Source organism: Falco cherrug, chromosome 4, assembly GCF_023634085.1.
Source record: "Falco cherrug isolate bFalChe1 chromosome 4, bFalChe1.pri, whole genome shotgun sequence".
Taxonomy (NCBI): domain Eukaryota; kingdom Metazoa; phylum Chordata; class Aves; order Falconiformes; family Falconidae; genus Falco; species Falco cherrug.
In genome coordinates, this window is record NC_073700.1 from 15,849,794 (window position 1) to 15,874,427 (window position 24,634).

The window sequence follows — 24,634 nt, forward strand, 5'->3', positions numbered from 1 at the left end:
AGTAACCCTTCTTCCAACATTGCTCTTGTAACTTCATCTAGCCAGAACATCGATGCCTGTGATTTCTATAAATAATGAACAAGCACAACTGAGTCGTATTGCTGGGCCATGAATCAGCCCCGCTAAGCGGCTTGGCCTGTCACTGGGCTCACATGGGAGCAGCTGGAGAGTGATGCGCTTTCGACAGGGTTGACATCTAAACACAATCTATGGCCTGTTCTCATGGGTTTCAAAACTGCGAGAGGAAACCTCTTCTCCCTCCCCAGATACATTTGTCGAAACATGTTTTCTTGCTGGTTTGCATGGAATAAACTTGAAAAAAATCAGAAAATAAAAGTAAAAATGTGTATTAAAGGAGAGCTGTGCTCTTCCGTCGGTGGGTTCTCTCCAGTGTGCATTACACTGAACGTACACAGCAGCACCCTGGGACATGGCACCTCTCTGCGTGACATGCTGCTCTTCTGCCTTGTTCCCACGAGTTTACTGCTTAAGTAAAAAAGTCTTGCAGAATAATATTCCTGCATATTGGTCAGATTTGCACTAGTTTGAGCCACCTGCTCAGTATTATTTTCAAATGTAACCAAATCAGCAGCAATGCCTGTTCGCTCCCAGGCCGGGAGCATGTCCCTGGGGACACAGAACACGGTAACCAGGACCCAGTGCCTCCTGCCTTCCCGCAGCAGCCAGCTGGTTGCATATGGAAGCAGGGAGGTCCATCTGAAAGGCTTCTAATACATGTGATGACATCTGTGACAAAATTTGCAAGGCCAGCTTAATGTCACTTGCTGTCCTCCACTGCCAGAAGGGGATCTGGTGAGAACTCAATGGTCTGGCTGCCTCCCTTGTGTGCTGCTGGTGTAGGCAGGAAAGGGTTGTGCTTCACGGACTTCTCACCCGCATCCCTCACCTCTGCTCTCCTGCACCCACAGCAGAATGTCTGTGTCCTTCCTGGTGTGTTCATAGCTCAGTCAGTCTCCAAAGCGAGCCGGCTGGTGAGAGGAAGCTCATGAAGAGGGCAGCACAGACAGCAGCCTGATACACGCTGCCTGTTTTTTGAGGAAACATGTGTCAGCAAAGTCACCCTTTGCTGGGTCACTGCTTCACCTCATGCGGTGTGATGCTTTTAATCCAGCCTTGTTTCTTGGCTTACCGCCGTGCCCAGCCGTGGTGCCTGCTGGAGCTGGATCCCACTCTGAGGATGGAGAGGTCCAACCCCCCTTCATCGCTGGGAGACTGAAACGCTACGTATGGTCTTGATTTAGTTCTTCCAGAAATCCTGCCTAACAAATGATGGTTTTCTTTCCTCAGCCCACTCCTCCACTCCCAGAAGAGACCTTTCCAGGAAACAGCCTTAAATCCTGGGCCATAAATCATGGGTGCCCAAAGCTCAAGTGCTGGGAAAAGCAAAGTTAGAGAAGCAGCACACCAGGCACCAAGCTAACCTACCTTCATGGAGCTGCTGGGGTAGTACACCTCCTTCTCCTCTAATGTAATGCTAAGGTATGTTTCTTTTTTACATATTTCTACAGATACAAGCAAGGAGGAAAACAAACAGTTTTAAAATGTGTTTAAAAGTTAACTGTACGTGAAGCAGCATGCTGGAAAGCTTTTTGTTATATTCTCTAATGCTTTACATCTACCAACGACTCAAAAACATGACATAGAGGTTGACAACCAAGATTACGGTTATCGGTGATCTTTCTGAACTTCCCTTGCCTGTACTCCGAGGCTGCAGTTCATTATAATGGAGTGCACACAGACTTACTGAGCTCAACAGCAAAACCTGACACAGGGATGGCATTAATTCCACCAGGATGAAAATGTTCATTTCATTTTCAGAAATGGGTAATTGTGAACTTCTAGGAATGACATAAATGAGACCGTGCTGCCCATGTGCCGAGCCCTTCAGAAGCAGGCATTGGGAGGGCAGACAGCTTGCTCCTCTTTGGGAGCAGTGTTGGTGAGGAACTGAACTGGCAGGGGATGCAACAGCACGGATGTGTCTGTGATGCATGGTGGAGGCACATGCTCACACCTGCACCAGATGGGTCATAACGCTGTAACACAAAGTAGGGCATCCCAAAGCCTTCGGGAAAATATGTAATTTTTGCAGCTCTTACGGGTAATGGCAATGGGTAATAGATTTTTGGTTTGTGTCTTTGGGATTTGAAAAAACCAAAAGACAACAGAAGAATTCAGGCTTTTTTTGTAGGCTCTCCACGAAAACCCACAGGCTGGGTCACGCAGCTGGAGACCTGTAGGGTGCAGCTCCACATACAACTTTGTTTCAGTGGAAGAATGCCATAAACCACAGCCAGTCTGGGGATGCTGGGTTGAGGACAGTTATAAACTGGTTTGCAACTTACTATAGTAGGACTACAAACCTCGACTGAGGTCAGCTGAGTTCTTCTAATAAACATAACCCATTGGGTGATACACCATTTTAAGAGATAGCGTTACTGAAAGATAAAAAAAATATTTAGTCAGAAACAAAAGAAGATGCTGGGTAAAGACACCAAACAAAGCAAGCAGTGCTGCCTGCTCTGCAGTGTTCAGAGCATGCGTCACGCTGTGGATGAAGTACAGGAGGTGTCGGTTCCTCCCACCAGCAAAACAGCAAGTCATTTAATCTATTCAGTGGGTTTTGTGGGACTGAGTTTGGATTTCACATGCCACAGAGGGTCTCAAAAGGAACTATAACTCTGAGGAAATGGTTTGATCTTTAGCTATCAGGAGAGAATGCCGAGACACGACACCGATCACAACTGCAAAAACCCAAAAATCTAGGGGACTGTACTACCATGTACACGTGCCCATGTCACCTGCCTAGGGCTCTTGCTACTGTAATAAGGAGAGATCTAATTAATAGTCAGTGGAGTTAAGCCTTAAACTGCCTCATCCCAATTCACAGGCAGCAAGCCGATGAAATGAAGGCTGCCCTAAAAGCTCCACTGCTAAAGAGGGGTGCTGGAGGTGACTGCTGCAGGTGCACAAAGAAGATCTGAAACTGAATTCTCAAAGAATATACATAGATGCAGAGAACCTTCTATGTTTCTTCTCATGCAAAAATGTCCTGGACTGGGAAATACGATTCAGGTGCTAAGAAAGGTACCTCTCCACTCTGCCTGTGGAAACGGGTTGAGAACGGTTTGCATCTGTGACACAGCTTGATTCCCGAGAGCTGCTGAGCCTCCTCTGGGATTCCTCCCACGGTAAAAGTTCAGTGTGTTTACTCACCTTCAGAACAGGATAACCAAAGTCATCAGACACAGATTGACAATGTAGCCTATTTTTGTTCACATTTGTTTCCTCTCTTTCCTTTCTGCTGACAGAACAGCCTTTCAGTCCCATCCCCTCGGAAAAAGCTGAGCTGAAGTGGGAGTGACAGCACAAACAGATTTCGTTCCTCCTAGACTTTCCTGCACAGACTTTTTAATGATGCTAAAAACCTGCTTTCACTGATGCAGCTACTGTTGCAGGTGGCTGACAAGCCAGCGCACACTGGCCGGCAGCGGTGGCTGTACCTGCCATCCCCTGGAGCTGCACAACACCGAGTGAGGCCATGTCTGCACAGAGCTCTGACGTCTGCTCTGATGGGGTAACCCAAGGGCTCTGTGAGTGAGTCCAGTTTCCTGGGATGTCCTAATTCCTGCTGAGCATGTTAACTCTCACTCTGCTAAAAACAAAGCACCATTAGTAATTCTTTTGCTTACAAAAAGGGTGTTCATTTAGCGAAAAACACCACTGCAGAAAGCACTATGTTGTTATCCAAAAGGTGAGCAGAAACAGCATGTCCCTAAGGACTGGGCTGCTCCCGGCAGCAGCTAACGATGTCTTCCAACTGCCAGCATTTCATGGACTGTGCATTTTTTGTTCCTATAGCTCTGAGACACAATGTAAGTGTTGTGCACGCAGACACCATCTTGCTTAACATCATGCAGCCGGCAGTACCAGACAGCTGATAAAAGGCACCATCTCTCCCTCCAGGAGCTGCAACTCCCACATCCTCAAACTGGCTACGGCAACACTACGACTGCCGGCTGAGAGAGAAATATGTCTAGGAGAGCATCACATCTGCGACTGAGCATGCAAGGTGCAGAAGGAATAGGGTAAAGCTGACGGAGGCTGCAGCAAAGCAAAGCCTGTGAAGGTCTGCTCTTGATCTGCTTGTGGCTCACACACAGTCCCTGCAGACCCCGTTTCCGTGCCAGCACCGTGTCACTCGGCTGCCAGGGCACTGCAGCCAAGAGGAGCTGCTGAGGCCGACAGCACAGCTTTAGGAACCCAAAAAAGGATGCTCTTTGCTATACAGAAAATGCAGAGCTTGATTTCTATTTTCCTGATCGTAGCTGACAGACAGGGGAAGTATTATGGGGAAGTAAGAAGGGATGGGAGCCGGATTTATTCACATAATAGCTATTTACGGCCACGAGATGGCATTCCTGCCCCAGAGATGTCCCTCTGCCATGCCTGCACCCAGCCCAGCCTCACCTCCTTCGCTCAGGACCACACGCTGCTCCCAGCCTGCTGCACCGGGCTGGGCAGGGATGTCACTGCAGCAATCCCGCAGCTGGTGGGGGTGAGGATTTAGGGCAATGCTATTCACCACAATCTTCGGGGGATTAACAGGGAAAATAAGTAGCATGATTACTTAGCATGATTTAAATGACGACTACTCATCAAATGCCCTGTGCTCTCCCTTAATACCATGATATTACAATTAGAGGTGAAAAGCTCAGGAGGAAATGGAAATGGAAGCCCAGCAACCTTTTACTGGGAGGCCTGGTCTGAAAAAATAGCTGCTTTTATAAGGGCTGCCTCCTGTATGTGCTTCATCAGTATATCTGCTTTGAATACAGCACAAGTTAGGTTAGTTTCGTTCATTGAATGGGTCTGTGGGCATTTACTACCTGCGGTTGTTGCCACTTCTGGGGTAAGGTGACTGCAATGCCACGCACAGGCTGATCAAAGTTTCCTCTGGCCAAAGATGCTCCACTGAACCAGCCACAAAACTGTTCATTTCACAGAACAATTATTTAATTCAGACATGGTTAACTACTTCTAGCAAACGTTATCACCCTGGAAGAAAACACAACTGCGAAGGACTGCAGCTATTAAGGCCTGGTTATCATTTAGACTTACTAAAGTCATGCACTGCCAGCTTTATAGAAACTCAGCGTCTCACAAGCACAGACCATGGAAAAGGAGACAAATCCTCTGCCTAAAAATACAGGTTACTGCTTTTGTGCCAGCATAGCCGAGACCCTCCTTTATAAAATTCAGCAGAGGAAAGCAATGAAGTATTTCCTAAATGTAAACAGAGTGGAAAATAGCACAAATGAGCTTCCAAAATGAGCTAGAGAGAGGAACAAAGGGTGTGAGACACTCTTGTTGTACCACCACTCACACTTTTGCTGTCTTATCTTCTTCTAAGCCAGGATCCAGGACAGGACGCCCAGGTCCAGCCAGACACTTGGAATGGTAAGCGGTTCATCACGCCTAACTTCTAACGGCTAGAACCAAAGTCTTCCTGGCATCTCCTGGGTCAGTGGGGATGAGTGGGTGCTTCCAGCAGATGATGCTCACCCAGCCATCTTGGTCACAAGCATTTTTTCCTCTGTGAAACAGAAGCATTGCCCTAGTTTCATGGATAGGAAACCCAAAGTAAGGACTGAGCCAGCCACTGGCCTAGGGACACACAGCCGCTGAGAAAAAACACAGCAAATAGGCTAACACCATCGCCTTCATTCCAGTGGGAGATCCATCCCTAGACATACATTTTGTGTCTCCGACCTGCCAGTGACTGCAGGGCTCAGCAAGCCCTGACTTGCAAGGACTTCATCTCTCCTTCAGCAACCATCAGGGGCTGGTGAGCCCTCTTCCCACATCCTGACGGAACCTGCAGGTGCAATGGCTGTGCCTAGCTGCTGGAATCCCCCTTCTCACCTCCTCCAAGCCACGGAGTGGGAGTTGCTGCAGATGCTCTCAGCTTTATTTGACTACAAGGCCTTTTGGCAAAGGTCTGAAAGATCGGTGAGCTGGGCAAGATACTCCTGTGAGCTGTGTCCTGCCATTCGTGGATTTTTTCAATCTGAAACACTTTGGAGTTGCTCTGGAAGGGGTTCAAGAAAATGTTGCCAAGTATCTCTGCACTCCAGCCATGCTCACAAGCTCCTCTCTCCACGAGCATGCCTTGTCCTCTTTGCCCACGTAGCGATAACAGTACATAGCTCCCTTTAAGTACTTTCACACATAGTGCTGCTGTTCATTGGGACACCTAGTGCATTCACAAAGGCAACAGGCCCCTCTACCTTCATTTCACAGAAAGGACAACTAAAATGTTAAGAAATCACTGTCAAGGTTGGCCTTTCCGTTAAACCAATCCCTCTTCCAGAGCTCTGTCGAAGCAGGAGTAGGCACAGTACCAATTCTTTAAAGCATGCTCTCTATCTCCCTGCGCTGCTTTGCAACAGCAATAGCAGTACCCCTCATTAAATAATAACATGCACTACTTGTACACAGCATTTAATAAATAAACCAACAACTGGGCACTTTTCACATGTCTCATCCCCCGCCTTTCCCTCAGCAAGCGACATACAGAACTTGCACTAAAGCATGGCTTAATTTTTTTTTAAAACACCAACCACAAGCATTAAACAAGAAGACTGAATGTATCCCAGGACTTCTGTTTTGCAGTCTTCTTATTTCAGCACTATTTCAGATCACTGAATCCCAATCTCATTTCAATGTCCTTTTGGTCTTTACTATCCCATCTTAAGGGTGCATGCATAGGAGTGATTAAGCAGACGGGTGTCGCTGAAAATCGCCTTGGGCATCATCACACCTTCTGGAATACTTAAATTTGAATGTATGTGCTATCACAAGAATACATAATTCCCAAGTGCATAGGAACACTCGAAAAATTAGACAGCTGGCAAGAAAAGAGACATTCATCTGCGAAAGAGAAGGTGTATGAGCTCAACCCTTACTAGACACCAGAGAATCCATGCAAAAGCGATGCTACGTACACTCCAAAGATCAGGGAAAACAGAGCCAGAGCTTGTGCTTACTTGAAACCACACAATCCAGCTACAAGAGGTAAGTCTATAGAAACAAGCCTTCATTATTGTTCATCACAGTATCTGGTGCAACATTTGCAGTACGAGGAGAGAGGAGGGACTGCACATGAGACCTCGGGGAGCAGGACCGTACCCGGGATCACCATCTGCATTCCCAGCAGGCTATTGCACTGCTGCCCAGGAGGCTGCACCACGCCACTGCCACTGCGGCTGTCTGAGTGATACTCGGGTAAGGGAATCCCTGTGGGGCATTGCCTTTGTTCTGGGGGAAAAACTCAGCTGCTTAATCTAAAGCAGACTTTTTGTCATGCCATGGTCCCCAGGCAGCAGCTGAGCTGTGTAAGAACCGCTCCTGCAGAGCAGCTATGAGGAGGCATCAGAAGCGGTTCTGAATTCCTAATTAAAAAGGCAACTAATCCACTTGCGTGAAGACATCCCATAGTAGATCACGTGGTTGCACCTGGGTAATAACTTTTTAGTGCATTTTTTGCTGTGCTTAATGACTTGTCCACAGCCTCCACTTTCAAAAATGGGAATGTCATAGCATAAATCTCAGGAGCATGATGGAACTATTATCACACGCACAAAAGGGGGTTTGAAGAGCAGGTCAGACTGAACTCGCAGCGGAGCTCTGCAGGCGCAAGGCTATGAACAGTCTAATCAGAAAACTGGCTCCTAAACGTGCTAAAATAGCTGTAAGTGAAGAAATCTTGTGTCGGGGATTTGGACATCACTTTGCACCCTTCAGGCCTAGACAGAGGGGCTGAAAGCAACTCCTCTGAAATGCCTGTCCCTGCATTGCCACCTCTGAGCCTGGCAGCACCACGGGCTCAGAGCATCTGCACCGTGCTCGCAGAGAGCAAAGCTGAAGATCTCTCCTGGAAGACATTTCCCAACAGCTGCCTGGGGGCAGACTGACCCTCCGCTCAGACCCTCACCCCAGCCACAAGGGCTGTATCTCAGAAGTGACTGTGGCTGATGTCAGCCATACCCAGGGCTGTCATCCACTTTTGACACGTTCATAAGGCTCCTGGAGGTTTTCTAAGGAGAAAGAGCTGTAAACATCTGCACAGCTGTGAAACGAAATCATGTAACTGGAAAGGCAAGCCAATCAGTCTGGGTAATTAAGATAGCTTATATTTAACGCTGAGCCAACTAGAAGTGGGAGGAGATTAAAGAGAGGCAAAAAATCCATCTATCCCCTAACATTTCCTTTCTTTGTTTTTAAGCCAGCATCATGAATTTTGCCTACACAGGGCTTAGCTAGGCTGAAACCTAAACATGAACGACTGCTTAAAACCGTGTAGCCACGCAAGGTCTTCTGCCTGTGCTTTGCCTCTGAGAGACAGCAACATCTCTGGAGCGTAGCATGGGCTCGGGGCACCCAAGTGATGCCAGGGAGTCTAAGGCAGCCGATTCTCCCGCCTGGCAGGGCTGTCACAGCAGCCAGGGCAGCACTGCTGAGAGCAGTGGGCAGCCTCCTGGGCTGCAGACCGCACACATCTGGAAGAGACCTACCAGGCATGGCACCAACAGCTGTACTGAGGGATACACAACATGAATTATAGGCTAAACTCTGCTCTCACACACATCAGTATAAACCCCTTTAGTTTGGCAGAGTTAAATTAGTTCTACAGGATATGGAATATTTATTTGTAATTTATACATCTCAAAAGGACCTTTCTCATTTTACCACCGGGAAGTGTTCACAGCAGCTCCCAACTAACCGTGGCAGCAAAACACTGACTGCAACAAAGCACTCTTATCATGCTCCTACTCTGCAAAGCTGCTGAGCATCACTCCAAACTCCAGGGCCTCAGGCAGGGTATTCTTGAACGAAAATACCAGATTTTCCCCTTCTGCCAAGAGAGAGAGGGCATCCCTGCTTGCCAGATGCCCTTCACGCAGGGCTTCTCCCTTTGCTGCTCAGTGCCCATCTCCCAGAAAGAGATGGTGACTGAAAGGCGCTGAGGAAGGATGCTGTGGAGTTCCTGTCCCTTTTCATGGTCAGGAAGAGGGCTCTGATGGATGCAGCACACCAATCTGAAATGAAGACTCTAGTGGAGTGATAAGCTTGGCAGTTTGGTGTAGGGATCCAAACAAGGGCAGCCTGATGCAGCAGAGAGAAGCAGCTGAGCTGTCAGAGCTCCTTGAAAGCAAATCAGGCAGCAGCATCAGGAGCGAGCACAAAGATAAAACTGGGCACCCCTGTCCCCGAGTGCGTTGGCTAAGGGATCAGAGATGGAGGGGTTTAAAAGTTTACCAAAGACATTACTTCATCAAGAGTGAATTTGTGGAGAGGGCATGAGGCCCAAGCTCTTGGTCACAACAAACATAAGAAGTGACATGGAGTCAGATGAGACCCACCGAGTGTCCTCTCTGGCACTGCCCTACAGCACATGCCGAAGAAAACGCATAGAAAAAAAACAGGCAATAAAGAGAGATCTTCTCCTTCAAAAATAACAAGCTCCATTCTCACCTCTAATACTGTGAGCTACTGCACAACTCTGGCACCAGAGCTGAAGAGGCTGCTTTGCACAGGGCGATATATAACCTCCAAATGCAGACACTTCCAGAGTCAGAGGAGCAGCCCACACCTCCATCCCTTCTTCACTGTGCCAAAGTGCCCTGAGAGGTTGGCCAGCTTCTTCCCCCATCAGGTACTTACAGCTCTTGAACCAATCGGTTCAGCTGAGCTCAGAGCAGATACGCTTGATTTTCACTGCTGTGAGCCAGAGAACGAAACTTATTTGCGTGCTGAAAGACATCCAGGTGAATATACGGCATTTACTCGCAAGGCATGTAGGACTTTGCCATTGTTTGGGTCCCTTGTTTTCTTTTGTTCTGCTCATGTCAGAGACAGGTGATATGATAAGATGATGAAACACTGGTACAGCCCACGGGCACTGTTACAAGCACAACAAGGTCACTGTTTAAATACATCCAGGAGCCTCTTCAGAGACCATAGGGCAGGGGTGCTGTGGCTGGACACTTTATGCTATTTCCAGGCCCCTCGGCAACGCTGTTCTCGGGTTGTGCCAATATAGCTCCTGGAAGGGCAGTACTGGAGATGTGCGGAGCCACCTCACCCCCCTGTGCCTTGCAGACGGCAGACATCAGGCCAACATGCAGGGAAGGAGGGGTATAAACCCCTCTATGATCTGCAAGAATACAGTTCCAGTACAAAAAGCAGTAAAATCCTGCTCATATTGGGATTTGGGATATTTTGTAGAGGCATCTGCGGGTTCAAGCATAATACAAAGGCTTTTTCTTACACAACTTATTAAAAGCACTACTAATAATACACTGCAAGCCTGATCTGAAATAACCCTTGCTATTTCAGGTCTGGCTTTCTCTAGTACTGTGCCATCCCCTGCACCCGCACTCAGGCAGATAATCCTCACATGAAGGGATTGGGCTTAAAATGTCAGGAATCCAGCAAGGAGCCTGAGAAGAAATAGAATAGCAGTTTTGACCGCTGTCCCAAGAGCCACACTCCTTGCACACGATTCATCTGATCACTTGGTACGTGTAGCTGCTAACCCTGCTGCTACCTTGCCTCTTTCAAGATCTACAGACAGGATTCAAGCTCCAAAGTCACGAAGATGCTTTCAAACACCTTATTCTCAAAACCTGCTGGTTTTGCGCTAGGGAAGACGAAAGGTGCATCTCTCTCAGACCTAGACCAGTGCTTCTGGAAACCCTTCCCTGGCTGGGAAATTGCCTTTTTCCATTAAGGGTGCGTAGCCCAGGTTAGCACGCCTGACATGGCACTGAGCTGAAAAGCCACCACTGCCACCGATACGCTGTGACTTGGGTATTTTAGCTGAGGGCTGGCATTTCAAGGACAGGTGAGAATACAGAATGAGAATACAGGTACAATGATGTCCTACAAGGTTGTGTGGCCCCGTGACACTCTCCAGCCAGGACTCAGGGCTATGATAAAAAAGGGAAGTCTTCCAGTGAATCTTACTGTTCAAATGTAATTTGTCCTCCTAATGTTCATGATAAATTTATTATTTTGTACCCTGTAGAGCCTCCAAATGATGGCAACACTGAATTTCAAACAGCTTGAAGACTTACAGTTTAATCTGGGAAAATGCTGCCTGCTTCCAGAACTGTATTCACCACATGGTCTGAGTACAGACACTTCACCTGCATTTTTTGAGCCTCTGAGATATGAAAGTTTTGAGACGTACAGGGGTAACCTGCTGCAGTATTCACACTTTCATAGTGCTGAGGCTCAAAATCCCTGCAGCGTGCTCCTCACCCCCAGGCCAGGCAGCATCCCCTGCTGAAGCACACAAAGCCTGGGATGCTGGGGAGCGAGCCCCCCTGGAGAGCACTCCAGCATGCTTTTGCTGATCTAGCTCCTTTATCAATAAGTGTTTTGCTTATGATAAAAAAACACACAAGCAAGCACAGTGTGAATGACCTTAGTGAAAGTGACACTGGCATCTAAAGAGACACTCCAGAAGGCGTTTTGGCTGACCACAAATCTTTTGTCTGCAAGGCAGCATAGCTCAAAAATGCACCAAAGACTTCTGTAAGCTGTTTCTATCACTGCCCCATCACCAGGGTACCTGAGGGCCTTCAAGTCTTGTATTAAGCAACATGACAAACATGTCACATCTAGTTCATTTTCTCTTTCCCTCTCTTCTGAAGAGGAGAAACTAAGTGCAATAAATTTCTTTCTTAGGGCTTTGGTTTTCTGTGTCTGGGGGGGGAAGAAGGGTGAAAGGAGCACTTCTAATGTAGAGAGGAAAAAAGGACAAGCTTTTTGTGATGGTCTCTGGTTTCTGTGGAATGCTACTCTAGAGACTTGGCTCGGGTCATCTTTAGTTTTGGAAACAAAAAGTCCCAGGACCCACAAGGAATACACCCTCCTAAGGCATTTCCATAGGTTTTAGCCCAAGTGCTGGAGCAGCCCAGAAGACTTCAAGACTGACTCACACCTCTATGGGAAGCCAGTGAAGGGAGAGGATGAGCGTGATGGACTTGCATAACTCGTATCACGCCACAGCATTCAGCATCGGCTGCATTTTCCTGAGGGCTGATGGCTTCATGCCCAGACACTGTACATTTCATTATGATAAAAAGACCCACTCAATTAAAGAGCTCACTCCTGCAGCCCTTATTTTCAAAACAACACTTGTACAAATGGTCCTATGGCTGACAGCAAGAAGGCTTGCATAAGGAAGGACAGACCCTTTGAGCAAAAGTGGGATGAACAGACCAAGCTAAACCAGCTCACGTAACCCAGCAGAAGTGTGCTTTTCAGTATGGTAGTAGTAATTTCCCCTAAATAGCGCCCAAGTTTCACCACTGAAGCAGTAAAAATACCTAAAATAGTGACAATTGCAGGTTCTTATGGAAATTTCCTTCCAAGCACAGCTCTCCTACTTCCTTCTCCGAAGCAGATTTTAAAGCATTTTGAAAAGTAAGCCAGGCTGCAGCACTTTCCCTGATTGGGAATATTGTTTTTAAACCGCTTACTGCAGATTCCTACTCCTCCGGCACAGCACAGGGCACAAGGCATCAGCAGTTTTTGTGCCCCCATGGGAGGACAAGCGCTGAGGGAAGGCAGCCTGCCTTTGGCTCTGCTCTCCTGCCTCCATCAGCTGCTCTCACACTGGTTGCCTGCAGTGCTCGTGCACCCGCATGCAACACAGCCGGGTGGTTTTGGCTTTCCTTCCACCACCTTGGGAAGCACCTGGTGAAACACTGCTGGAGATTGGTCACGGGGAGGGAATGGGACATGGGAACAGAGAGGGAATATCTCAACAGCAGCCCCTCCTGCACTCTTCCCCACTGCTGGAGGAGGCTTCATACCACCTTGGCAATTCTCCACTGTGAGGGCGCGCACTGAAAATTTCATTTAAGTGTGAAATCTCTGTGGTGAACCAGGGGAAAACTGCTTCATATCCATATGCATAGTGTTTCAATTTAACTAATCCCACAAATTGGAAATGAAATAAGCCATTCATCATTTTCTCCTTCCAAATTAAGAATGATCAGTCACTACTAGAAGGCTTGTAACAACATCTGGGTAAGACAAAAAAGCCAAGCATGGGGCCAAGGCTGGGGATTTGGGGATCAGGTCAAAGAGGACAGAACAAGACTCTGCCCTTGACCTGGACCAGGGAAAAGTGGCCTCAGATAAAGCTTCAACTGAGTGACCTGGGGCTTTCCCCAGCTCCTCTCTCCCACCTCTGGCTGTGGCTGCCAGAGTCTATCCCTGCCAGCTGTTTCCCTTTCTCATAGGACCGTTGAAATCCTGACAGTGAGGGCAAGATTATATACCTACACCTGATGGCACCAGTTCAGATGGACACTTAGACAAGTATTTATCTAAGCACATGCTTAACTTTATCCCTATTTAGCGAAGTACTTACGTATAGGCACAAATATATGTCCCTGAGGCTACAAGAGATGTTAAGCCTGTCATTAACATTTTTTTTTTTTTTCCCCCTCAAGCAGGGCTTATGTGCCATTCTTAGTTGCAGGACGATGCTCTGCATATGTGGAAGGCCATGCTTCTCCTCTGTTTCTCAGAGTTCCCTCTGGCCTCACCATGCAGGAGGTGGAACTATTCGCAGCGACTCAGCAGTGCAGAGATGGGGCAAAGGAGAGCACGGCAGAGAGAGCAAAAAGCAAAGCAAAACTTACGTTGGCTTTGAGGCTTCAGCCTGGTCAGTCTGCAGTTTCTCCCCACCTTCAACTTCCATGGTGCAGTACACAATACGGTTGGGGGCCAGTGACTTCAGACCCTGCACCTCCATGATGACAACCTGCAGGTTAAAGGAAGAGGAGCGTAAGAGGAGCAGTCTCCTTCAGACCTCGCTCTGGCTGCTGAACCCATGGGGTCAGCCAGCGCTGGGGTCCTCCACATGCTGCCGAATGTTCATGGTGGCCAGCGGGCAGGGACGGTGGTGGTGGCCAGCAGGCAGGGATGGTGGCACTGCCCAGGCTGAGTGGGGACCATGGCAGCCAGTGAGGTCTGTATGGAGGCTTGTTGAAACCCTTGGGTACCCAGGGCTATATCAAGCTTCAGCAGATGGGCCTCACAGACATGGTCCTGCCCCACCTAAAAGTGCCTTAATATGCAAAATCCAGAAGAAAAGCACACAGCTACTCAGCTTGTACCAAAAGCCCATTTTCAAGATCAATCATAGACTAGTTTGGGTTTGACCTTTGAAGACCATCTAGTCTAAACTCCCTGCTGTGGGCAGGGACACCTTCCACCAGACCCAGTTGCTTAGAGGCCCACCCAACCTGGCCTTGGACGCTGCCAGGGATGGGGCACCCACAGCTGCTCTGGGCAGCCTGTGCCAGCGCCTCACCACCCTCATTGTAAACATTTTCTCCCTTATATTCAATCTATATCTACCTTCTTTCAGTTTAAAACTGTTGCCCCTTGTCCTGTCACTACAAGCCCTGGTAAAAAGTCTTTCTCCATCTTTCTTAGAAGAAATCTTATTAAGAAGTCACCATGAAAGTTTCTTGCAGGTCATTACCCCTTTTATTTTTTTTCTTAAAGCTGATTAAACCTATAAACCACATACTTTAAACATTTCTACAAGAAACACTGTGGGAGCTCATGTTTTATTTTACATGTGTTCATGTTTTATTACAGCTATCTATGAAGTATGTACACAGGGGTTTAAAATTCCTCTCCTCATGTCCTTCTAACCTGTCCTTGCATTCAGGATCCCTTCCCTGGCATCCAGAGCTCCACAACCCCCTGATGAGCACACATTTTTGGGAAAAGCTCTCTTGCAGAGAGTTTCGTGCACCGAGTAGTGCATAGATCTGCCAGCTCCTGAAGTCAGTGCTTCACTGAGCTTCTGCTTCTGCCAGATGGGGTTCAGCTGGAGCAAAGCATTTGAGACATCCCACTGTAAGGGCGAGTCCCCTTATGCATGGCTATACACACTGCACAGGCTTTTGCAACAGAGAGGTCTACTGCTTTGTGATAGTTCTCTGCTCCTCTGTACAGGAATGCTTAGAAGTCAGGCTTTATTTGATGCTGCGGTTGAAGGCACCATCTCTGGGTTCACAGTCTTACTTTTAAATAAGACTGAACTGAATATTATAAAGATGGTTTTAGACATCTAATACGTTAAACTCTGACTGGACAACCAACGTTGCTAAGTTTTGCACTGGCATGATATATATAACAAGAGACCCCTTAGGAGAGAAATAAACAAGGATCTACACAAAAATAGAATTTTCTGATTTTTCTTCATCCTACATTTTTGACCCCATCCTGGTAGTTGTTACGACAATGTAACATAAACCCACTCACTGACAGACAACAATAATTCTGTACGGGTGTGCTGATGACTCCTCGGAGTAAATGTCTTGCCTAGACCGCAAATATGTTTGCACAGAACAATTAAGTTGGCTGAAAACAGCTAGTGCAGCAACACTGCTTCCAGGACTGAGACAGCCTGTGTCGGAGGTAACAGCGGGTCCCTGCAGCACCCTGCCCTCCCCTGGGCTGTACAGGCACATTGCTCAACAGAGCGCCGAGCAGAAAGTCAGTGCTCAACACAAAGCAAAGAGCAAGCCAGAAAAGCACAGTATTTCCACACAAACTGCAAGTCAATCTGTTGGGTGCATTCAAACCCCAGCAAGTTTTAACAATTCTCCGAAAAGGAAGCAAGGCTTGCAATAAAATACAGTGGCACCTCTAACTGGCAATAATTAAACATACTGACATTCATAGTGTTGGATTATTGTACCAGTTTTGGGGAGAATACAGGCTCGGGGTTACTGGGCTACACTCAGTAACAAGCTGCACGAAGCGGTCAGTTAATGGTGCAGATTTCTGAACCACTGGATATATATCACCAGGAAACGCCAGGCAGTTTGTCTCACACAGTTTGTTCTGACAAGATGGTAAGACACCAGAAAGGACACAGTGTCTGACCACAGGCAAAGCTTCTAGTAACTCAGAGAGGAGCCATGCCTCACAGAGATCAGAAAATGATTTCTACTGATCTCTCTCCACCGAACAAGTCTGAATGGAGCAGAGGTTGTCTGCTGTGATTTTTTACTCCCACAAGCTCTGCACACTGTCATGTGTGTGAAGCTTACCTCCAGTGAGAACGACAACACGACGTCCGACTTGGAAAGCTGGTTCTCATTTTCTTCTCCCATGTCAATTATTGAGGTGTTGTGACTACGTTTCAGCTTCTGCAGCTTGAACTCTGAGCCTCCTTTAGACACAGGCATGCTCTCTAAGTTTGCCATCAGGAGATTGACGGATGATTTCAGCTCCTCAATGTACATGTTTTCCATTTCCTTGGACACAAACTTCGGAAACTTGCGCTCCTTGGATTTAGAAACAAAAACAACAGAACGAATGACTGTGACAATCAACAACCACTTGTTGCACTGGGAGAATCCCCCAGGAGCATTTGCAGAGAGGTTTGCGAGCAGGCAACTCCCACAAACCAGATGACAAATTACAGCTTGTTCCTGTGTAATGTAAAAACATTATTGTTAGCTTCCCATAGAATTACTACTTGGTACTTCTCCAACTTTACTTTTTCTTGCATGCACTTGCATTTCATTGATTTTTCTGTCTGTAAATGGCCCTCTTCATGTATATGTATTTATCATTATGAACACTTCAGGACAGATCTCAGCTGAACTTTATGATTGACAGCAATTTACTAATGATTCAAAGGATGCTGACAGTTAGGGACTGGTTTTCCAGTCTCCCAAATGTGCCAGCTCTTTTTAAAACACTTCTGAGCAGTTGCTCCATTAGCTTTCTAGGTGTGAAAGGAGCCCAGGGATGGAAAATCAGCAATGTGTGGGTAGGAATGCACAGTCCCAACTGGAAGAAGGGGTAAAACACACTTTCCACTAGTTGCCAGGCCTGTGCCTCCCTCCAACAAGACAACCTTTCACTGTGAGACCCTCCAGTGCTGCTTCTTGTAAACAGGATGTTTAAACATTAAAACTAAAGGTGATAACGAGAGCAAAATGTGATGTTCCCCAATGTGTGATCTCAGCTTTGAACTGCTGCCTATGCTCCAGCTATTAGGCTCACTGGTCTGAGCCCTACATCTTCTGACAACTCTGCCCATGCCCTGAATCTGCTCAGGGTCTGAACATGTCTCAGTGGGTTACGAGAGACTGCAAGGTGTATGACAGCAAGGCAGCATCTGCAGCCAGGGAACTCGATGCTGATGTGCAAAGTGTCTCAGTGGCAATTCATAATATTGTAAAGAGCAGTTCGTAAAATGTATGCTAGAAAAGAAAACAAGGTCATGTTTCTTCTAGAAGACTGTCATCAGGCTGCTGAAAAAGTACTCCACTGCACTAGCTTTTGCAGCAGTCCTCAACAGCTTACCCATTGCCAGCACAGCTCGCAGCAGCACTCGCACCAAGCAGTTAAAATATAGTCTTTCGTTTCCAGTCTCAATCTTGGGAAGCAATTCCCTCATGTAAATTAGACCTGGCGTAAGATAAACTACCTAATCAGTCTGGTTTATTGTCTATGCATTATGTAAGTTGCAAGCCACCCCTAGGAAAAAGAAAAACCACAACTGTTTTGTAGATTTTTGAGAACTGCTGCTGAAGCAATGATGTTCAAACATTATTGCTTTTTTGCCCTGCTGTTATCCAGGGACTGCAATTTTGGCACTGCCCCCACAGACCTCTTTGGAACTGCAGCAAGGACTGAGACATCTCACTGTGCGCCACTGGCAACTTCTCATACTAAGGTTAAAACCAGTAAGTTTGAAGTGGTGCATAACAATTTAACGGGGACTGGGTCTGACAATGGAAATGCAGCGATGCAGGTGTGGGCCCAAGTTACCCATCAGACTGGAGACACAGCTGGGGAAAGTCTGGAAGAAGACACAATCAAGACATGCAGACAACAGCAAGAAAGGGTGTTAGTTACCTCCACATGTACTTGGAGCAGGGAGAGGACCAGAAATGGGGACAAGTGTGGAGAAAAAAAGAGACTGCAAAAAACGACCAGTCTAGTGGGCTGGAGCAGGGTGGTCCAGCCCCAGATGGATATATTGCTCTGGTGCCATCACAAGGTCTCATTTAGTTGCCCCTACATGTGATGCTCCTTGCCCTCGAGGCCAGGAGACTGTGTGGGAGGGAGGAAAGGCACCACAGGACAGCAGAGCACTTGCTACTGCAGAGAAAAATACACCTCTGCCTTGGCATCACTAAGCTCTCAGCTGTAATGCTGCTCACATTTAGCTGGTGGAAAAGTACAATACGCAGAGTGAAAAGCCTGTCCAGGTTCAGCTTTAAAACATCTGCTTGACTTCGAGCGTGATCCTCAAGCTGGCTGGCGCCAAGGCTGGGCTGATGTGCTTTGATGGAGTCAGGCTCAGTGGGGGACCCTGCCTGATGCGGCACTGATGCTGTGCTGAGCTGCACTCTCCTGGGCACAGGAGGAGGCAAAAAGCCCCAGAGCTGTGCCCTGGTAACCAGATGCAGGAAGGCTGGCATGCACAGCGACTCGTTCAAGGTCACACGACTGGTCGGACGAGAGCTCGCAGAGCCATCAGTTCTGCAACACTGCAGTCCCAGGTCTTGGTAAGACTCCATGGCCTTTGTTGCCACTGAAGTACAAATGTCCTCGTGTGAATTTCTTAATTTATTAATGAGGCATTAATTTGCCTTTAGCGTGGAATCTCCAAGACTCCCACCTCAGGGCTGGTTTTGCGGACACTGTAAGTCTCCCTGGGCAGAAAATCCGCATTAAAAGCTGCAAACTGGAGATAAAACTGGAAACGCTATCCTTTCACTGAGCCGAATTGTGAACCTGCCTTATGCTGAAGGGAAAGCAGCTTTGCCCGGAACAGAGGATACAGAGAAGGATGCAAAAGGTCATTTGGCTTCCTTCAAAACATGGTATTCATGGGTCTGAAAGAAAAAGGTCTCTTGTAGGCAGCTGCTGGTGGGATCTGACATTCTGGAGAACAGGTCTGCAGCAGTAACACGAAGATTAAATATCAATACCTGCCAAGTGGATCACAGGTAAGTCACTTTTACTTTGAACCACCCTCCAAGCTGCACAGCTGTATTTTGAAGGTTGAATCCTGCACGGGGAAATGTCAGGCTGTGTTGAGGACTTTCCCCTGACTGTCTCTCACAGGGCCAGCCGTGGCATGGTTTGTTTTCAGCATCCTTGGGGAAGAAATGGAAATGGCAAATTCTTGTTTGCAAAAAATTATTCATGAAGCTGCAGCCTCCACTGGCTGCTACTGAACCATGCATATTGTTGTCCCACATGCCATAAAAAGAAAACTGAAACAACAAAGCCAGACAATCTCATTCTGGCACCCAGTGCCTGGTGACCCACCTCAGAACTGGAGCAGCAGCACTCCGCACAGGGGCTCACATTTTGCCACAAATAAAAAATTCTGTAGGTTTTCTTGGCAATAAAATGGCAAAGGGCCAAATGCTGAACAAAGGAGTTGCAGTCGGTTTGCTGCACCATCGTTTGACCACCTCACTGTTTTTATCCGTGAAATGGGGAAAAAGAACCTACCTCCCCAAAGATGCAAGAGCAGTAGCTGTTTAACAGGAGCGTTAGTGAGGAACAACTGCACAAGCACTACCAGTATCCTTGCTAACACCTGACCACAAATTAACGTGCTCTGCTTTTCACACCCAGGGGTATCAGCGTGGTTGCAAACAGCTCTGATACTACCTTTCTCATAACCCCCCTCCAGTCTGGGCACAGCTCAGTGCCGGGAGGACTGCTGCCGAAAGGCAGGTCCCTAACCTGAGCTATGTCTGTCTGATTAGACCTTTCCATTCTAATGGTTTCCTGACTATCAAGAATCACCAGACAGATCATTCCCAGTGACTTCAGCCCCATTAGGGCTTTATCAGTGACTCAGAGCATTTGATTAAAGGCAAGGATAAAATCTTGCCCCTACTGATGTCAACAGGATCCAGTGTTTCTCTCCATCTACGGTCCATTGGAGACTACGTAAATCTGCACTGTGTGAGGGTGGGATTTGCTCCTAGGGAGAGGTTTCCTTACGGAAGGGTCTCTACAGAGTTTAGCTGAGTGCTTCGTTATCAAAACTGTTTGGAGGTCCCATTCCTGCCGATCCAGATGGCAGGGATGTCTGCACAGTCCAAGGCTAGCCTGACCGCTCTCGTGCAAAGTGTGAACATGTGTGGGACAACACATCTGAAGTACCTTTACTGAGGCAGCAGGTACCTATGGACGGGCAGGGAACTGTGGCTCCCAGCAGCCCAGCGAAAGGCACAAACCCCGTTAGGGCAATTTCTGGCTCCTTTTTACACACCATACCTTTTTTTACATACCACCTTATTGCCTAGCATAGAATTTTGACAAAGAGGGCTCAGACATGCACTTGCAGATCTAGCTGGAGCACTTCAGGACAATGTCTTTCCCACCACTGAAGATTTGTAAGGGATTTTGTGGGAACCTAAAACATCACAGCCCATCAGGACATTCCAAGAAACCAGACCTTCCAAGAAGCAGACATTCCAAGTACAGCTTCATCTGTACTTGTTTTGTTTGTAGTTAAAAATCAGCGGATTTTTAACCGGTGATTACTAGGAGAAGAAACCTGTGAGAGAAGGACAGGACCTGGGGGCTGCATCAAACTACTTACGTGCTTCTATACGAAGAGCTTATTAATACAGAAGACACTTTTTTTTCTTTCTTTTTACCTTGGCAATTTGCTCTGCCATTTGGAGACGACCATCTAACTCACGTCTGATCTGTGCTGCTTGCTCATCTGGGTTGTCCAGCTGTACAAAAACAAAAGGCAAATCAAGGTTAAAAATTAACCAAGGCAGCACCTTGACAAGCAGTTCAGTTCCTCAGGCTGACCATCTGTATTACATTATCAGTGAAGTACTGCAGAGAGGGAGTGGTGACAGGCCCTGCTGTGGGACAAAGCCCCCCACAAAGAACACACACAACGTTCGCCATCCCAAGACAGACACGACCAGAGGACTGTGCAGACCCTGTTTTGATACCTGCCCAGCTGCCTCCTGGGGCTGAGCATCCTCACCCTGAGGTCTTACACCCACTTTGCCCTGTGAGCCAGTCTGGCAGCAAGGCACGATGGTGACTATCACAACCCCTGAGGAGTGGGGTGTCCTCCAGAGGTTGTCACTTTGCTGGTGCTTGGGAAGCCATAGCCCCCCTGTGCTGCGGCAGGACACATGGCAGCTCCAGATCACCAAGCCAAACACCCCCTGCCCCTGCTTGCCACCCAGAAAAAGACAAGAGAGTGGCTCAGCAGAAGTGCACAACAATAGCATTTGCTTATTTTCTTTCCCTTTCCCCCCATATTGCTGCATCCCTGTACTACCACCCAATTCATGCAAGCGGTTTTCCTGCAGCCTTCAGCAGAGGTTTTTAGTTTTGTTGGTTTTGTTTTTTTTTTTTTTAAACACACTGCCCACAGCCCTGTGGTTCAGCGTTTGGCATCTGCCTGGCCCTGAAATGTCTTCTGAGGGTAAAACGTTGTTTTTGCCAGTTAAGCAAGCAATTACAGCACATGTGGAAGAGGCATGGTGACTGCTGCGAGCAGTTTCCCGTCGGTAGGACTTGAGGCGGGTTGGTTATTTTTAGTGGGAATACACGGACATGAATTACAGAACAACAAAAAGCACAACATTAAACTAGCTCCCAAAGAAGTCGATGGCTGCTGTAATGAGGTGGCAATTTTATAGCTGCTTTCCAGACTCTAACCATTCTCTAGACTCCTTTGGGGTCATAAATGTGCAGCATCGGGGTGCTCATGGCAGTGCTCCACCCACAAGGCAGAAAACCATGCTCAGCCTGGTGCAAATCCTCAGGGTTTTGGTTCATCTCCTCAAGCAAACGTGACTTCAGGTGGGAGGGCTGGCTCCTCCATCCAAATGTCACCTTTGTTTCCAAAGTATTGGCCCCTTTTGGCTACCAGCAAATGTGACCGCCACAAGCTGCCATAGGTCAGCTCTCCCATTGACTGCTACACATAAGTTATCTTTATTTGTTGGCTTGAGGTTGTGCTAACCACCTCCCTGGGTTTTATCCTCCTCTGGAGATAAACTGCTTGACAGAAGAAAAGCTCAGCTGGCACAGTGCAGTCTGGAAAGTTTCGATGGCAAAAGTTTCGATTCTCAGCCTGATGAATGATGAGCTTGTCTGTTTGTGCTCCCTGGATGGGCTGAAATACCCCACATTCCCCCAGACATGCTGCTTTCTACAGCATCTTCTCAGCCACCTGCCTGCGCATCCTGCATCTCCCCTCTCACACACGTTCACGTAGATCTGCACACGTGCAGGTGTGTATTTGCATACTGCTTCACATCAATGATTTTCCAGAGAGCCGACATTCATTACGGCTAAGATTGAAGGAAAGATATTTTTGATTAGTTTTTGAAAGTGACCATTATTGATTTAATTCAGGCAGGAAAACTACAAAGTGTCCTGACCATGATCCAAATCCACTGAAGCTTCAGCTATCTCTGCTGTGGCCACCCAGGTTTCATTCACACCAGCTGTACCACATAACCTGCTGCATTCATGTTTATATTCCTGATCCCAAAACCAGTACAGAGTCATGAACCACCAACACTTTTCCAGATCAGCTGCCCCTATTAATTTCTCCATGAGCAAATGCATCACACAACTAACCTCCACCAATGTGCAAGCATCTCTCAGAGCTGCTTCATTAAGGGTAGGAAATGTACAGTGCCAGATTTCCATTTCTTTGCGACTCTGAAAGAGGGGTCATTATTTGAATTCCACCCGAGCTACAGTAATTGAGGTTAATCACACACTACCCAAAATAACTCATGCGCTGAATTTAGAAATCAAGGATGATGCTGTGGAGAAGAGCTGTTTTTGAGGTACGATAATGAGCCAGCAAACTCCTTATACTTTCTCCACTATCTTGATTTTGCAGATGTTTTCCAGTGATGCTACAGGTGTCGGAAAACCATGTGTCAAGGAAAGATCTGGCTGCAGTAGAATATTTTTCTTAGGAGGCAACAAGCACCCTAGGCAGCCTCCTTGCTTGTGCTCAAGTGGGTAAGGTATTGCTTTTCAGGGCCGTGCTTCCCAAGGTTAATTAGCGATGCCAAGCCAGGTAATCCAGGCTGTATTTTTCAATGACTGTTCAAGTTAGCTCCATGGCAATAACCGCTTTGGGAAAGCAATCAGTCTGTTGCAGCCAACATTACATTTTCTTCTTGTTATCTACAGAACAGTACTAATGAGGCAGCCCCTGCCTGCGGTCCCTGCGTGTCCTCCTGGCATGTTCAAGCAGACCTCTTGTGACTAAGAGTAGCAGCCCAACAGCTCAGCCACTTACTGCTCCTGAGCCTGGGCAGGGCTCCTGCTGCTGTCAAAGCAAGCCCAGTACATTTTACACAGTCAAAATACTATATAGGGCCATTAAGAGAGCAATGCTGGTGCCCATAAAATATACTTTGCTTGTGAAATAAGGCAAGGGGCAAATGTAAAGCATGCTATCTAAGCAAGACCAAACATCCCAGTAAGGCAACACAGACCCTGATATCATTAAAACTCAATTTCTTAACTGGAGAATCAGCTATTTATTCTCTGCCTTATGCATGCTCACTTCATATTCAAATACTTGACAGCCAAATATATAAATGATGTACAAAGTCAAAGAAAAAATGAATTAGTTTTGTTCTGCATTATAACTATGTTATGTGTGTACTATGAATAAAGCAAAGATATAAATCATAAGGTTTTCCCAGTCAATTAAATGTGAAAAGTATTATAAATTTCAGTATATATATGATTTGTCATATGCACTGAGCTTTTCTTCAGCAGCATGCCACAAATATATGACGTACATAATTTGCAATTCTCAACTGATCATTACCCAAGTGCCTGCTGGTAAATTAGAAGTTTTCATACATCTACCCGCATACAACATTAGTTCTCTCTGCTTGCTCCACAGAGATTATCTACGTCGGTGTAACATTTGCTAAAGGTAAAAGAATAAAAATAAAAAAAATTGTAGATCAGATTCTGAGTGGAACCCAAAATTGCCCAGCATCACAGCCAGCCTGCCGCTGAGGGCATTGCAGGGCACGTGCCTGCTCTAACCCCTGGTGACTGTTCAACTGCAAGAAAAAAAAATCTTGCAGAAGACAGAGGGTTTTTTACACATACACTGCTAATAAGCAATACTTTTTAATGGGCACTAGTAAATGAAAGAAAGAGGTTAAAAACATGCGAGTTTGACGGTTTTAATCACCCATAAGAACCAGCCACTGGCCTGCAGAAGCAACCTTTTGCTTCCACGACCCTGAAACGAAACCACTGTCAGACTTCCTCACGCTGTCCCAGAGGGACGGAAGACAATGTCTCTACACCTTTGAAAGGCAGAAGCAGAGGCAAACAAACCAACCTAATTAAGTCAGAAGATCTGCAATAGGCATATAGGCACCTACCAAATCCACACCTAAACTATTTGGCTGGTGTATCAGAGACCTCCCGCTTATTGCCCAACCCGAGCCTTGTAGTTTTTAAAGCCAGGAGCCCAGGCTCA

The 24,634-nt window shown here is 47.0% G+C and overlaps 1 protein-coding gene across 17 annotated transcripts in view; it reads right to left on the reverse strand.

The window, feature by feature from the left end:
- The window catches only part of CADPS (calcium dependent secretion activator), a 220,832-nt gene that overhangs the window by 119,754 nt on the left and 76,444 nt on the right, over positions 1–24,634 (reverse strand). For all 17 annotated transcript variants that reach the window (XM_055707676.1, XM_055707675.1, XM_055707678.1 and 14 more), the window contains exons 4-6: positions 20,781–20,861; positions 16,182–16,418; positions 13,749–13,870 (exon numbers count right to left, since the gene is read on the reverse strand). In XM_055707676.1, the coding sequence (XP_055563651.1) occupies positions 13,749–13,870; positions 16,182–16,418; positions 20,781–20,861 (440 nt within the window). The remainder of the gene's footprint in view (positions 1–13,748; positions 13,871–16,181; positions 16,419–20,780; positions 20,862–24,634) is intronic.